This window comes from Dermacentor andersoni, chromosome 4 (assembly GCF_023375885.2).
Source record: "Dermacentor andersoni chromosome 4, qqDerAnde1_hic_scaffold, whole genome shotgun sequence".
NCBI classification, from domain to species: domain Eukaryota; kingdom Metazoa; phylum Arthropoda; class Arachnida; order Ixodida; family Ixodidae; genus Dermacentor; species Dermacentor andersoni.
Genome location: NC_092817.1, coordinates 22,307,155 through 22,320,329, shown reverse-complemented (window position 1 = coordinate 22,320,329; position 13,175 = coordinate 22,307,155). Strand labels below are relative to the sequence as shown.

Below are 13,175 nucleotides of genomic sequence, written 5' to 3'. Positions count from 1 at the left end.
CACAAAGAGTGGAGTTTTGTGTGAGAAAACGGCCGGGATTTGACCTCGGCAATGCGCTCCGCAGTGTCACCAGCGGTACTACGGCAGTTTGCGCGGTGGCACAATAGCTACTTGGGCTAAAATTTCTTGTTGTGCATGATGAAGTTCTTAAGAATGCTTATACGTATTTGCAGGAATGTTATATATAGCATTTTATATATTCTTTTTTTTTCTTTTAAATGTATATTTCGAATTTTTTTTATGTTTTCTTGGTGCAAAGCAGCACTGATGGTTTTACTAAGTTTTCTCGTTTTTGTTATAAATTTTCTTATTCAATAATTATTTTTAAAGAATTAGTAGTAGAGGTTTGCTTGAAGATAGTACCATTAGAAAACACATGCTTTCCTTCAAAAATTGATACCACACATTCTAATATCAAGAATTTGCTGTTGCAGTAAAAGAATTGTTTACTAGACTACCCGAAAAGTGCCTATTTTCCCGCGAACAGGAATGTGTTAAGATGGCTGATATTTCAGTAAGCATACTGCTCAACATGCAACATTGTGTCATGTTTAGGATAAAGCATGAACATAGTGGCCAACTGTATGGGAGATTGTGATATCACTACTAAGCCAAACGTAATATTGTAGCCTGAAATAACACACTTTTGCTTTCCAATTAGCCTAGCATTTATAATAAAAGAATAAAAGAACAAAAGAACTTGAGCTGTGAGTGGTACCCAGATAGTGCGACTCACTTTCAGAGGAGATGTAGAGGTAAACACTGGCTTCACCTCTGCTGGTAAAGAGCTGTGGGGGCTGCCACTACAGGAATTTCTATGTTAAATCTCCTTGGGTAAAAACCAGGAGCTGTATTGTCAGCCTTACTTTCAAGATTATCACTTTTTGTCTGCGTTTACCAGATAACACAGTGGACAAGATGCATGTCGTTCTAATGAGGATAGATATATTACATCGCACGAAAGTCAAAGTATCCCCGAAATTAATCGACCAGTAACACTACCCTAAGTACGTCGTGCCTCTGTGGCAGAAAGTTGCAACTGATTGCAGTAAGCTAAAACAGCAAAGCAAATATGGTACATGCATACGCACATGCGCACAGTGAAATCGTAACAGTGTCCCAGCTAGTTGGGCCAGGCATGGTGGAAAGTCACTGTTATTAACACTAAGGCAAGTATGATGGTGTAAAACCAGAATGAGAAGTTGTCCGAGTTGAATTATGTATACAGCAGAACCTTATTGATACAATCCTGCTGCATACAATCTCCTAATGCCAACGTTTACGATCGAGAACATAAAAATGAACCATAAAGTTGTTTTTTCTCTTTTACCCATTCATATGTTCCTGGAAAACACTATCTTCTGGCACTAACGTTCAGTACATCACCAAACTGCGATCATGTGATGTGTCTTCCAGCCGCCAGATCCCATGTAAACAAGAAAAGACACAAGGCACACACCGTCGAGAACAGTAGCTGCTCACTGCAGCAGTTTCCCCGCAATACTCACCTGCCCGTCTCACATGAAAATGCCGGCATGCACTTGGTTTCGTATTTCGGTACCACCAAATCTCCCCGGTCGCCACAAATCACATGCACAGCTACCGCCGCCAACCTTATTGCAATAAGCATCTTCATCTCCCTGTTTCACAGCACATGGGGCATCATGCCACTGGAAGCATACTGCATGCTTTTAATATGCGATAACCCAAATGTGCCGCCATTATCTGCTGCAGGTGGTGTGAAGCGAACGTCACGTTTCGCTCTGCTGGCATCGTAGGAGTTGTATTTCGGTGTCACCCAACAGCCTGACTTCGTTTCGCTTTCCCGTTGCTGTCTTAAAACACTAAACAATAGGAAAACAACAACCTGCCTCTCGGGTTGCTCAGGTCCCACGAGCTCGACGTACGTCCGCATCTCGTTCCGCAACAGCTTGCTCTGATTGAGCACATCAAAGCTTCTTGCCACAACGCCTTGCTCGAAGAAGCTGCTGACCCAGGCCGAATTCGAGGAGTGCAAACGTAAGTTTGCCTAAGCCGCAAAAATGACAAAGCACATCTCAGGCCACCCGCACCCCACCAGCTCAGCGTGCGTCGGCATCTCGTGCTGCAATGATTCGTACAACGCTTCACATTACATAGGTGTCAACTACAGCTAAGTCTGCTGAAACTTTTAATGACTTCAAATCATACATTTACCCGTTCAGTAAGTTTTCTAGAGAATTTTTTTTTTTTCAAAATGTATGAATGAGGTTCTCAGTAGTAAACTTAATTCATGTAAAAGATGCTGTATGCTGGAACTCACCTGGTGGTCCTCCTTAGTTGGTGGAGGGGCACTTGGAGGAGGGGGAGCCACAGGCACAGCTCTGCGAGGAGGAGCCACAGCCGCAGTGGGCACGGGTGCAGGCATCGCAGCTGTCACCGTCACCATCGTGGTTGCACCACCCGTAGCACAGATGCCATTGGTGGTGGTTGTGGTCGTCGTTGTGGTGACAGCGGTCCTGTTGGTGTTGCTGTGAACGTTGGTTCCAAGGTTTGGAACCACCAGTCCTGCAGCTGTGCTGTTGATGCTGCTTGCCTGTACAAGCACGGCGACGCAGGACTTGGGAACCCGTGGCACTGGCGGTGCAGTGGCGACCAAGGTGTGCTGCAAAGCGAGGTAAGGCAACTATGAATAAGTGCCTGCATTAAACCCATAACAAGGTGCCTGACTTATTTTACTGCGAAACAGTGGCAGCAACGTGTGGCAGTGCAGTTAATATCGATGAGGTACAGGCGCATTGTACAGAGGAGAGCTGGTGCAGTGTGGAAGTACACCCTAACCTCATTACAACGAAGTTGAAGGGGGAGCCTAAATTACTTCGTTATATACATCACTTCGTTATGTCCATTATTACCATTTACCATAATGTATTCCCAATTGAGTGCACAACTGTAAACATGGAAACAAGAAGACAGCTTTGCAGCCCGCGGAACCACTGCGCAGCCAGGCATTGATGAAATTTGAATAAAACAACAAAAGAACCTTTGGTGAGTGCAACACGCGACTTAGCAACTGAGACGACAGCCTTTGGATAGATGCCTTCTGCTCTACTGTGATGGTCTTTCGCATCCACTTTCCACTTGGCTTGTTGCGTTCGAGCAGCAAGTGGCACACAACACCATGCTCCACTGTGTGATGAAGGAGGCACATGAACTTCGCTATGCTAGCTTGACTCGGCCAGCTCGTGGCCTCCGAGAATGCACTGATGCCAATGTGATCTCGGAGGCCACGCCTAGCTGCCAGCCTGCGCACGGCCTGGGCGTAATTGTGTCGGGGAGATTTCTGAGGCCATGCCCAGCTGTGGCTGCCTGCGCAACGCGCCACGGAGAAGTGAATGCACTAATCCTTCACACCAACGCGCTAGCCATGCAGCATGGTGTGACTCGCACATGCTTGCGCGTGACCCCCAAGATTGCTCCGAAGAGATCTCAGAGTCCACAACCAGCTGCACCTGCCTGCATGGCAGGCTGAGCAGAAGTGAATGCACTAACCTTTTGCACCACCGTGTGCAGCCGTGCAGCCAGGCACACGGAAGAGAGAAAGGTCAGTGGAGAAATGCGACAGTGAGCTGCTGCTCGTGCGCGGGCGTGCAGCTATGCATGGCGGTGAGAAAGACCAGTGTTGCTCAATGATGTGTTTGATGCGGGAAAGCAGGAGTTTTGAACTGCCGCAGCGAATAATGAGTACTGAAACCCGTGAAAAGCAACGTACTCAATGCACAATGGTCGGGTATTTTGTGGTTTCAGAGACGAATCTAGTGCACTGTATCCATTGGCATAACATTCTCACTTCGTTATAATGAGGTTTTAAATACATCGACATCTATGGGTATTTCAAGAGGGATTTTATTCACTTTGTTATACCCATTATTTCATTATACCCAGTTTCGTTAGAGCGAGGTTCAAGTGTACATGCGCCAGGTATGGTGGAGGGTACCGAAGTATAGAACCTCGTTTATATTTTCCCATAACACTTGTTTTCCCGGCGCTAATGTTCAGAACCGACAAAAAGAAAATGGTCCAACAGAGTTACGTTCATTTTTTACGAGTTCATACGTTCCCTGAAATGACCATTTTTCGGCACCAACGTTCAGTACGTCGCCAAACTGTGATCGTATGATACGTTTTCCAGCCGCTAGATCCCGTGTAAATAAGAAAATGCGCGAGGCGTGCGTGATCTAGAACATATAGCTGCTCGCTGTGGCAGCTGTGCCGAAATACTCGCCCGCCCGTCTCCCATGAAAACGGCGGCATGCACTCAGTTTCTCATTTCAGTAACAGCAAGTCTTCTCCGGGGTTGTCGCACATGGAACCGATAGCTATCACCACCAATCCTATTGCGATAAGCATCTTCGCCTATCTGTTTCACAGCGCATAGTGCCATTGGAAGCGTAGCGCACACTTTTAATAGGCAATAACCGAACGCACCGCCGTTCCCTGCTGCAGAATGCGATCGAATATGTTTTCCAGCTACTAGATACCATGTGAAGTAAAAACAGCCCAAACGGCACGAGGTGCGCACAATCGAGAACAGTGTATAGCCGCCCGTCTCCTGTGGCATGCACAGTTTCTTATTCCAGAACCAGAATATCTCCGTCTGGGTCGTCCCATGCCACATTCACACCTATCACTGCCAGACCTATTGCGATACGCATCTACACCTATCTCTTTTACAGCGCATGGTACATAGTGCCATTGGTAGCATACTGCATGCGTTTAATAGGCGATAATCCAAACGCACCGCCGTTCCCTGCTGCAGGCAGCGCAATGTGGGCTTCACGTTTCGCTTCAGCGGCATCCCGCGTTGCCCATCATCTCGATTTCGTTTTGGCTTCCCGTCGCCCTCTTAAAACGCCATGCAATAGGAAAACAACAAAAAGCGTGTCGGGCCGCCGGAGCACCACCAGCTCGACGTGCGTCAGCGTCTCATGCCGGAACGATCAGCGTGACACTTCGCATTACGTAATATTAACAATAGTTGAATCTGTCAATCTTTATAGTTACTTCGGATTGTACTCTTTCCTGGTTAGTACGTTTTTTCCTATGTTTTTTTCCAAAACGTATGAAGGAGGTTCTACTGTACTTGGCTTAGATATAGTGACATGTTCAAAAAGAACTTGGGAGGGATTGCAGTGGATATAACAGTGAAGTGTTTTGCTATGTCCCGAGTATATTTTGGGCAGTGGCAAACCTAGAAGGGTGATGGAGCTGCTTTCACCGACTTTGATATACAGTCAAAACCCGAAATAACAAAATCCCGCTCTAATGAAATCCTCGTGACAACAAAATAGTTTAGTATCTCCGGCGAACGCCCATAGGATTCCAATGCATTTCGTACCTCTCAAAAACAAAATGTCACTGTACTACAATCCTGCATCAATGAAATTTGCTGGAACATAACCCCGTATATTGCCTGCTCATGCAGGACTAGTAGGCTCCAAAATGTGCCCAAATGTGATTGCTTTGCACTAAAATTCTGTAAAATACCACCACATTACACTTACATGGGCGCTGCCATTTTTGTTTATAAAAACAACCAAGTGCCAGATGCGAATGCGTACGTCGGAAACACGTAATCGCCACCAACTTGTTTGTTGATCGCCCGTTTAAAGCGGCACGCATGTTGCTACTGACATGTGAGGACTGTTTTTGCACAGCTAGTGCAGTACGTAAAGCACGCCTCGGTGAGCAAAATGCAGCAAGAACAGCGTTGACCCACCGACGTGCAATTGTTTATGGCGCTTAAGATGGCAGTCGCAGCATGGAGTGCCACACATCGGGCCATGATTGAGTGATTGTCTGGGAATACGCATCCCTTGCTTCAAGAATGCTGGTTTTGGTGCCACCCAAGAGACACTGCATGCGGATTCGGCGTCGGATGTAGATTTGTGCAAAGGGGCCGTAATCTGGATCGACTGCTTTCAGGTATACGAGATATGGCCCCTTTTCCACTCGGCTGGCGCTCGGCACCGGAAGCGGCGCCTACAGGCAACAGCATGCGCTGGAGAAATGCTGCTGCATGCATGTAGTGCTGTTGCTCTGCGTCTGGTGCAGAGTCATGCAAAATCTTGTAAAAGTGATCACATCTCCAAAAGCAATTAACCAAGAATACTGCTCCACGGCAGTGCTGCCACTGCTGATTGACGCATGCAGCACACTTTGTACTGTTGGCAATGCGGTTCTAATCCTCAAGCACAGCTTGCCAAAGTAGGCTAATGGAATTATGACAGTAAAGTGTCATCCTGCGACAAATTACCTATCTGTGCTGTCGCAGCAACAAAATTCTTGCGAGAGCGAATTTTTTCGCGTTCCCCGCTGATTTCATTATTGCAAGGTTCAACTGCACGAATTGCTCTACATCTCTGATGAAGATTTTCCTTCTTTTTTTTTTTTTCTAGAATAAAAGTATTTGAATTGTGGTTAAAAATTCTTATGTGTGAGGTCAGAACATCCAAAATTACAAAATCCAAAATTTGACAACTACATGTAGCATCAGAATCTGGCCACTCTTCTCACTTTTATGTCCCACTCCAAGTTAGGAGCTCACAGCTAGGATGTTTCAAAATCAGAGGAACCTTCTAGAAAAGGTTAGTGGTGTTTTTCAGAAAATCGCTCCGGTTTTCCATAGTTGCAATACAGCACCCTACCAGCAGTGTTGCCTTTGGTGTATTCTCCACAAGACCTGGCAAATTTTAGGATTGTTTACTGCCAAAAGTATGCCTTTGGCGAAATGTAGATCTTCTAGCCAAAACTTCTGCCATGTGCTGGAAGGGCTTTGCAGTACTCTGCCTGTCTTACGAAGAATGCCAAGTCATCGTCAGCACTGTACTGAGAAGTCCCATGCAGATTTCTGCCCACTTTACACTAAGTCTGATGCCACCCCACTTTGAATAACCTGGCCTAAAATGCAGGCTCTACAGTCGGGGCCACAAGAGACTGTGAAAGAAGTAAGTACTTAAAATAAAGCAATTTTGTTATAATGAGGGTTCACTGAACTTGCGTTACTTTAATATGCTTGCATACTTGGTCTTATCCAATCTCTTGTAGAAATGTTTCTAGGTGGATTCATGAAAATGACCACATAGGCAATGAACTGCCACAGCAAATGGTGATGGCATTTCAATATATTGTATAATAAATTGCAAGGTTTAAATCCATAAGTGGCACAGTGAACTATATGGGGCGCCGTGGCACAAAGTTCTGTATCAATTTTGACCATCTGGGGTTCTCACAACAGACCAACATTTTTGCATTCCACATTTATCAGAATGCAGGCACAGCAGCCAGAAAACAAACTTGCAATATCGCACACAGCAGCACAATAGATAAAGCCATTGAGCCACCACGGCGAGTACTGAGATGTTTGAACAGTGCCTGCTGGATAAACACTTCACCTGATGCTGAGATTGCTGATGTTGCTGCTGGGGCTGTTGATGCTGACTCTGCACCAATGGCTGCTGTGGAGTCAAGCGCTGGCCACAGGGCGGGTACTGCGGCACACGTATTGACGGGGCCATCAGAGTGGGCGGGCCGTGAGGGGGTCCACTGCAGCTTGGAACCACCACCACCTGTGGCAGCAGCACACCTCCTGGTCCCCCCTTCAGGGCTGCCTGCAGCTTCACAGGAACGCCTGCACTGCCCAGCTGCAAAGCAGCAGCACAGATTTTAACATCTGCACCACCAGCCAGCAGAAGACCTCTGGACAACATGGCTGATTTATGGTGTTTTGACATCCTAAACAGAAGGGCCATCACAAATGCTGTAGCGGGGCTCCTGATTAATTTAACCCACCCGAGGGGCTTTAAAGGGACACTAAATACAAATACTAAGTCAATGTGGACTGTTTAAATACCATTCCAGAAACCTCGCAACACTTGTTTTGTGCCAAGAAAAGACTAAGCTTACGAGGAAATTGCATCTGAAGGGTCCGAATGCCTTTTTAAAAATTCAAATCTCCTGCCACCTAACCAGGGGAGTGGTGACGTTGCATACACCATCGTCGGCCTTTGCTGCCATCGGTGAGTAAAACGGCGCCCGACAGAAAGCGGCACCGAGCCAAGACAGAGCGGCGGATTTGCCGCTGCAGCTTTTTTTGGTCAAGTGCTGTGGATCGTTCAGGCATCCCGCGACATCACGTGGAAGTTGAATTCTCTGCTACTTGCAGTTTGTGCAAGTTTCGAGAACCAGCAAAGCCACCGTAGCACTACGCAATAATGAAATCACTGAAATGCAAAAGCGGCGGCGGCACAGAGTTGAGTGAAAATGAAGCCGTTCGACCGCCTGCGTCGTCGTCAAGGGTAATTTCAATGAGTTCTTTTTTCTTTTAATGAAATGGAAATGGACAAGTAGCATTTTAATTCATCTTATAATACAATACAAGGATGTTTTTTGCAATGAGTAGTTGAGCACTAGAGACAGAATTTAACTGAGGAGTGCTTTCGTCATCGGGCAAGTGCTTGAATGTCCCGGGGGAGTCTCTAATCATGTCATGCATTTACCTCGATTTCTCTATTATTAAGGCCCTGTTCGCGATAATATTGACGCCTTAGAGATTCTCAAGCACTAATCTATCACATTAGTTTGACTTAGTGTCCCTTTAACAGGCAACCAAAGTGCACTAAATAAGCATTCTCGCATTGCACATTAAGTACAATGCAGCCTGTGCAGCTGGAAATAGAACCCACAATTTTATTTTCAGAAGCAGAACACCATAGGCACTTTTGTCTTTTTTTTTTGGCATTATGGTATCTTTAGGATAAGTTGGAATATTGGTCAATGCCAATGCCACTTTGCTTGGTTTCACATTGCCATAATTATTACATATTAAATAACAAATAGAAGTAACAGTAAGTGGCTAGGAATCTAACATGCTAACTTGTGCTTCCGCAAAAGAAATGTCATGCCACCAAGCCACCATTGTGATTAATTTTGACATTCCTGAGCTATACCTGGGCCATCAGAAACTTAATGGTGACAGGCACCAGATAAATTTTAACTGCTTGTGGCTCTTCAACAGGGATCAATACATCGATATTGGGTCATTTCAAAATTCATTAGTATAAACAGAAACCATTCCCTGCCTAGTTGTCAGCTCGGTTCTCTCTCAGCAAAAATATGGTGTAGCCGTTAAATTCACATTTGAGCTCAGAAAGAAACGTTAACTCTGCCAGAGATGCCTTTTCATTCGGGTCACTACCAGATGTACTATGAGAGATACTGAGAGAAAGTGTTTGCCTCACAAAATTACTGCTAAACAAACATCAAACCATTTAACAATATACAGATGCAGCTAAGCAAAGAGCGCAATATGAGCAATGAAATGCAGAACAAAAGGCTGAGCGGTTGTATTACAAAGCAAATGCCAAACTGTAGCTTGAAAAGATGGCAAGAAGGCAACGCTCGACAGCACAAAGGCAAATATCGCCAGACTTACGGTCCCTTCTAAGAGAGTTCCTCAAGCCACCCATTCAGTGCCACATGGAGAGCAAATGACGAACTGTGGCTCACTTTCTGAAGTGCGGCAAGTGGATGCCATGCCATGACTTCTGCCATGGGATGCCACCAAGAAGCATGCTGCGGCTTTTTGTGTTGTAACACTTATCACAAGGTGGCAGCAAAACATGACTTTATCCTTTGTTGAAGAATTACACTAATACCCATATACACAAACAGGCCTCAGCTGAAAGTCCCTCTTGAACTTCAGCATGTAGCACAGTGGTGCTCCTCAACTGAAGTGGACAGCACTTTTGAATAATGCTCTCCAGCTCAATTACTGTGACCAGGAGGTGCATGACAAACATGTACCCACTCTTCAAGCACATGCTAGGCACATCCGATTACGAGATTTCAGCTCAGGAATCACCAAGAGGCATCATGGAAGCGTGGTTGTGACTTCAGTTGATGGGTGGCATTGTCCTTCAGTTTTTGCAACTGAGGTGCAGTGTTCAGTTGAGGAATGTTTTAGAATACAGGGCAAGTTTCCATAGTGCACCTCTCTGGCGATAATGAAACGTAATAAGAAAAGACTGGACAGTTCTTAACCCTGAATAGACTACAGTTATGACAGAATCCATAGAGAAGAATTCAATATCATGACAGCACAAAAAAATGGAGAATTTTTTGTGCCAGAACCACAATATGATAATGAGGGATGCCATAGTGTGTGACTGGATTCATTTTGACAACCTGGGGTTCTTTAAATATAAGTGCACAAACGTTTTTGCATTTTGGTCCACTGAAAATGCGGCCGCCACAGCCGGGATGAAACTCGCAACCCGGGCTTAGGAGCGCAGCGCCATAGCCACCAAGCTACTGCGGCAGGTGCCGTGACAGTACTAAACATGTCAAAAGAAATTCTCAAGCACATACATGAAATCACATAGTGCAATGGTGGGGGAAAGCATGTAATGTGTGACACTCATACGAGCACATCAATAAAAAATTTTATCCAACTTACCATGCCCCTAGGCAGGAGTTGAGCATTGTGAGAAAGCTTCAGAACTGCTGAACTTTGTTTCCGCTCAAGCTCTGACCTCAGTTGTTGTACCACCTGTTTCTGTAAAAACAAAGATTAAAAACCATGTTAAACACACTGTCGTGCTTGGCACTTCAGCAGACCGATTTTTCTGCAAACTTGCAAGCTAAACCTGTAACACAAATGTAAACTCCAACGTTTAGTTGAACACAGGCTCTAAAACTGTGATTTTGACTATTAATGCCATAATTTCAAGGTAAACAAGGTAAGTTTCTGGATAGTAAATCATGCTGCATGTTGACAATAAACAAGTCAGAGATGACAGGATGCAAACAACATGTCACATGAACGAAATTTACTATTCATCTACTTATATACACTAAATTTATATTGTATGCTGTTCGCCTACAGCTGCCACAAAAGTGATTTTATCAAAAGCAAATGTTAAAATGACAGGGCACATAATCCCTACAAGACATGAAATAACACCTTCAAGTTGTGAAAACGCAATATCATCAATCCCATAGCATAATTTCTCACAGTAAAATTGTCAGTCAGCATTAGAACACATTGCTGTTTGTTGTGTACAACAGGTGAAGCTTGTCCATCAGTAAACTCAGACATAGAATCATTGTTCTCATAAAAGATAACAATTCCGAAGAGAAGTTTCGAGCTTTCAAGCTAAAATCGCCCTTTATTGAGCATTAACTTTCGTGTTCAAGCAAGAACAGAATCGGCTCCAGGCTGTAAAAATAAGTTTTAAATACCATTGTTTGATTGTGCTTTATAAAATAACGTCTTCATAGGAGCGACGAGTCAAATAACAGCTGGGGGTTTTAAGCAATAATGGCCGCGAGTAAAACGGTAGACTGACTTAACGCTTCTCAACCAAAATTTTCACACCACTGAGAACTAAAAAAGCACAGGAGGCCTTTTTTTTTTTTTTTAGGCCTTCACGAACATTTGAAGTGCAAGCGCACACTGGGCGATTTCACGCAGGAAGAAAATCAGCGCTTGTGAATGCGAAAGCAAAGTCTAAGCACACGCGAGCAAGAAAGGAAGCCGCGGTGCTGGCACTCGTGATGTCACACACCTCCAAATTTGTTTTTATGCTGCGCTTGTTGACATGCAACCATCTAAACCCATTTGGCCAACGCAACACATGCGAAGCCGATAGAAGGTAGCGCCGCCGACCCCATAAGGTGCAAGCGCGACCAAAACACCCGAACTTCACGGGCCGACCTCAACCACCGCGCTGACAAGCGCCGCGCAGGCTACACACACATCATGCCAAGGTCACAACAGTCGATAAATCTGGAGCTGATTACTTACTTGCTTGTCGCTTAGCGTCATGATTTCGGCTTGCAAATCATGCAGCTGTCTCTGAAGAGCCGAATTCTGCAAGGAAAACACATTCTGAGTGGCCGTAAGCAACTTTGCAGTTTCGTTAAAAAAACAAAACAAAATAACGGGGGCACACTTCGGGGATCCCGCAGCGAGTTTTGTGTCGCGTACCCAGCGCCTTTGCATCTCCCGAGCAGCGCTTTTCAGAGGCTCAGAGCAGCCCACATGCGCGCATTACGAGCCGAAGAGTGCCAACAAAAAATATAAAGCCAAAGCGCCTACCTGAGGATCAATGCGCATTTTTGACAGCACGATCTGAAAATGGAAGGCAGAAGTGTTGTATGAGCGACAAGAAACCGCTAGGCGCCCGTTAACTGGGTGAAACAAATACGCGCACCGCGCATTTTGCGCAAAAAGCCTTAGAGTCCACTGCGCAATGCCTATTCTAAAACTTGGCGTTTGTGTACACGTCCCGATACATGGCTGCCGCGAAAGTCCACAGCAGTACGGCTGTTGGATAAAAACTACGACAACAAAGTTGAACCGACCGATAGCAGGGGGGAACTCACTGGTTCAGCTCGAGTAATGTTGTCAAACAACGCTACTGCCATGCAATTAAGCACTAGGCAGCCCAGGGACAAGATCGAGCTACTATCTTAACATGCACAGGTCGACACTGCCTGTTTTTTTCAAGACGAGATATATCAACTTGGGATAAACTCGAGACATATCGTCCGGCCGTATACCTGATGGTTCTGGATGGCACTTTTAAGTTGACTCTGAAGGCTTTGCAGCTCCATCGCGTTCATTTGAAAGGCATCCAGCTTGGCTTGAGTATCACTCGACCCCGCGAAGAATAACAGGTCTTGTATAACAGATTACACAAATTACATCAAGTCGGAAAGTACTGCTGAGCTTTCGTCGTCCTACCTAGGGTAGAGACGCTGCACGAATAAATGAGCTGAAACTGCAGCTGACTGATCAAAACTCAATTTACTCAATTAATACCCCAACATGCGGTGCTAGATAATCACTAACGCAACGATATACGTTCTTGGTCAACTTTTTTTGTTGTCTTAGAAAGAGAAATTAGAAATCTTTGATGGGTGCGGAGGGACTACTTTTCAAGTGTAGGCGTAGTGATCAGGCAGAGACTTGCTCCCGAAATCTGTGCCCGGATGTGAAAATATTTGGCGAAACTTGGACAAACGCTGTTACAATTCCTTAATAATGGCGTCAATAAATTTTTGTACGCAAGTAATACACCTCCTCGATGCAGCAAGCTTGGTGTTCCGATGCAAAACACACTTTTCAGCTG

At 45.2% G+C, this 13,175-nt stretch overlaps 1 protein-coding gene across 1 annotated transcript in view; it reads right to left on the bottom strand.

Annotated features, from left to right (window-relative positions):
• The window catches only part of LOC126536012 (uncharacterized), a 49,041-nt gene extending 35,922 nt beyond the window's left edge, over positions 1–13,119 (bottom strand). The window contains exons 1-6 of the mRNA XM_050182903.2: positions 12,604–13,119; positions 12,140–12,172; positions 11,846–11,911; positions 10,496–10,594; positions 7,434–7,682; positions 2,303–2,644 (exon numbers count right to left, since the gene is read on the bottom strand). Of these exons, the coding sequence (XP_050038860.1) occupies positions 2,303–2,644; positions 7,434–7,682; positions 10,496–10,594; positions 11,846–11,911; positions 12,140–12,172; positions 12,604–12,666 (852 nt within the window). The 5' untranslated portion in view covers positions 12,667–13,119. The remainder of the gene's footprint in view (positions 1–2,302; positions 2,645–7,433; positions 7,683–10,495; positions 10,595–11,845; positions 11,912–12,139; positions 12,173–12,603) is intronic.
• Positions 13,120–13,175: the final 56 nt, after the last annotated feature.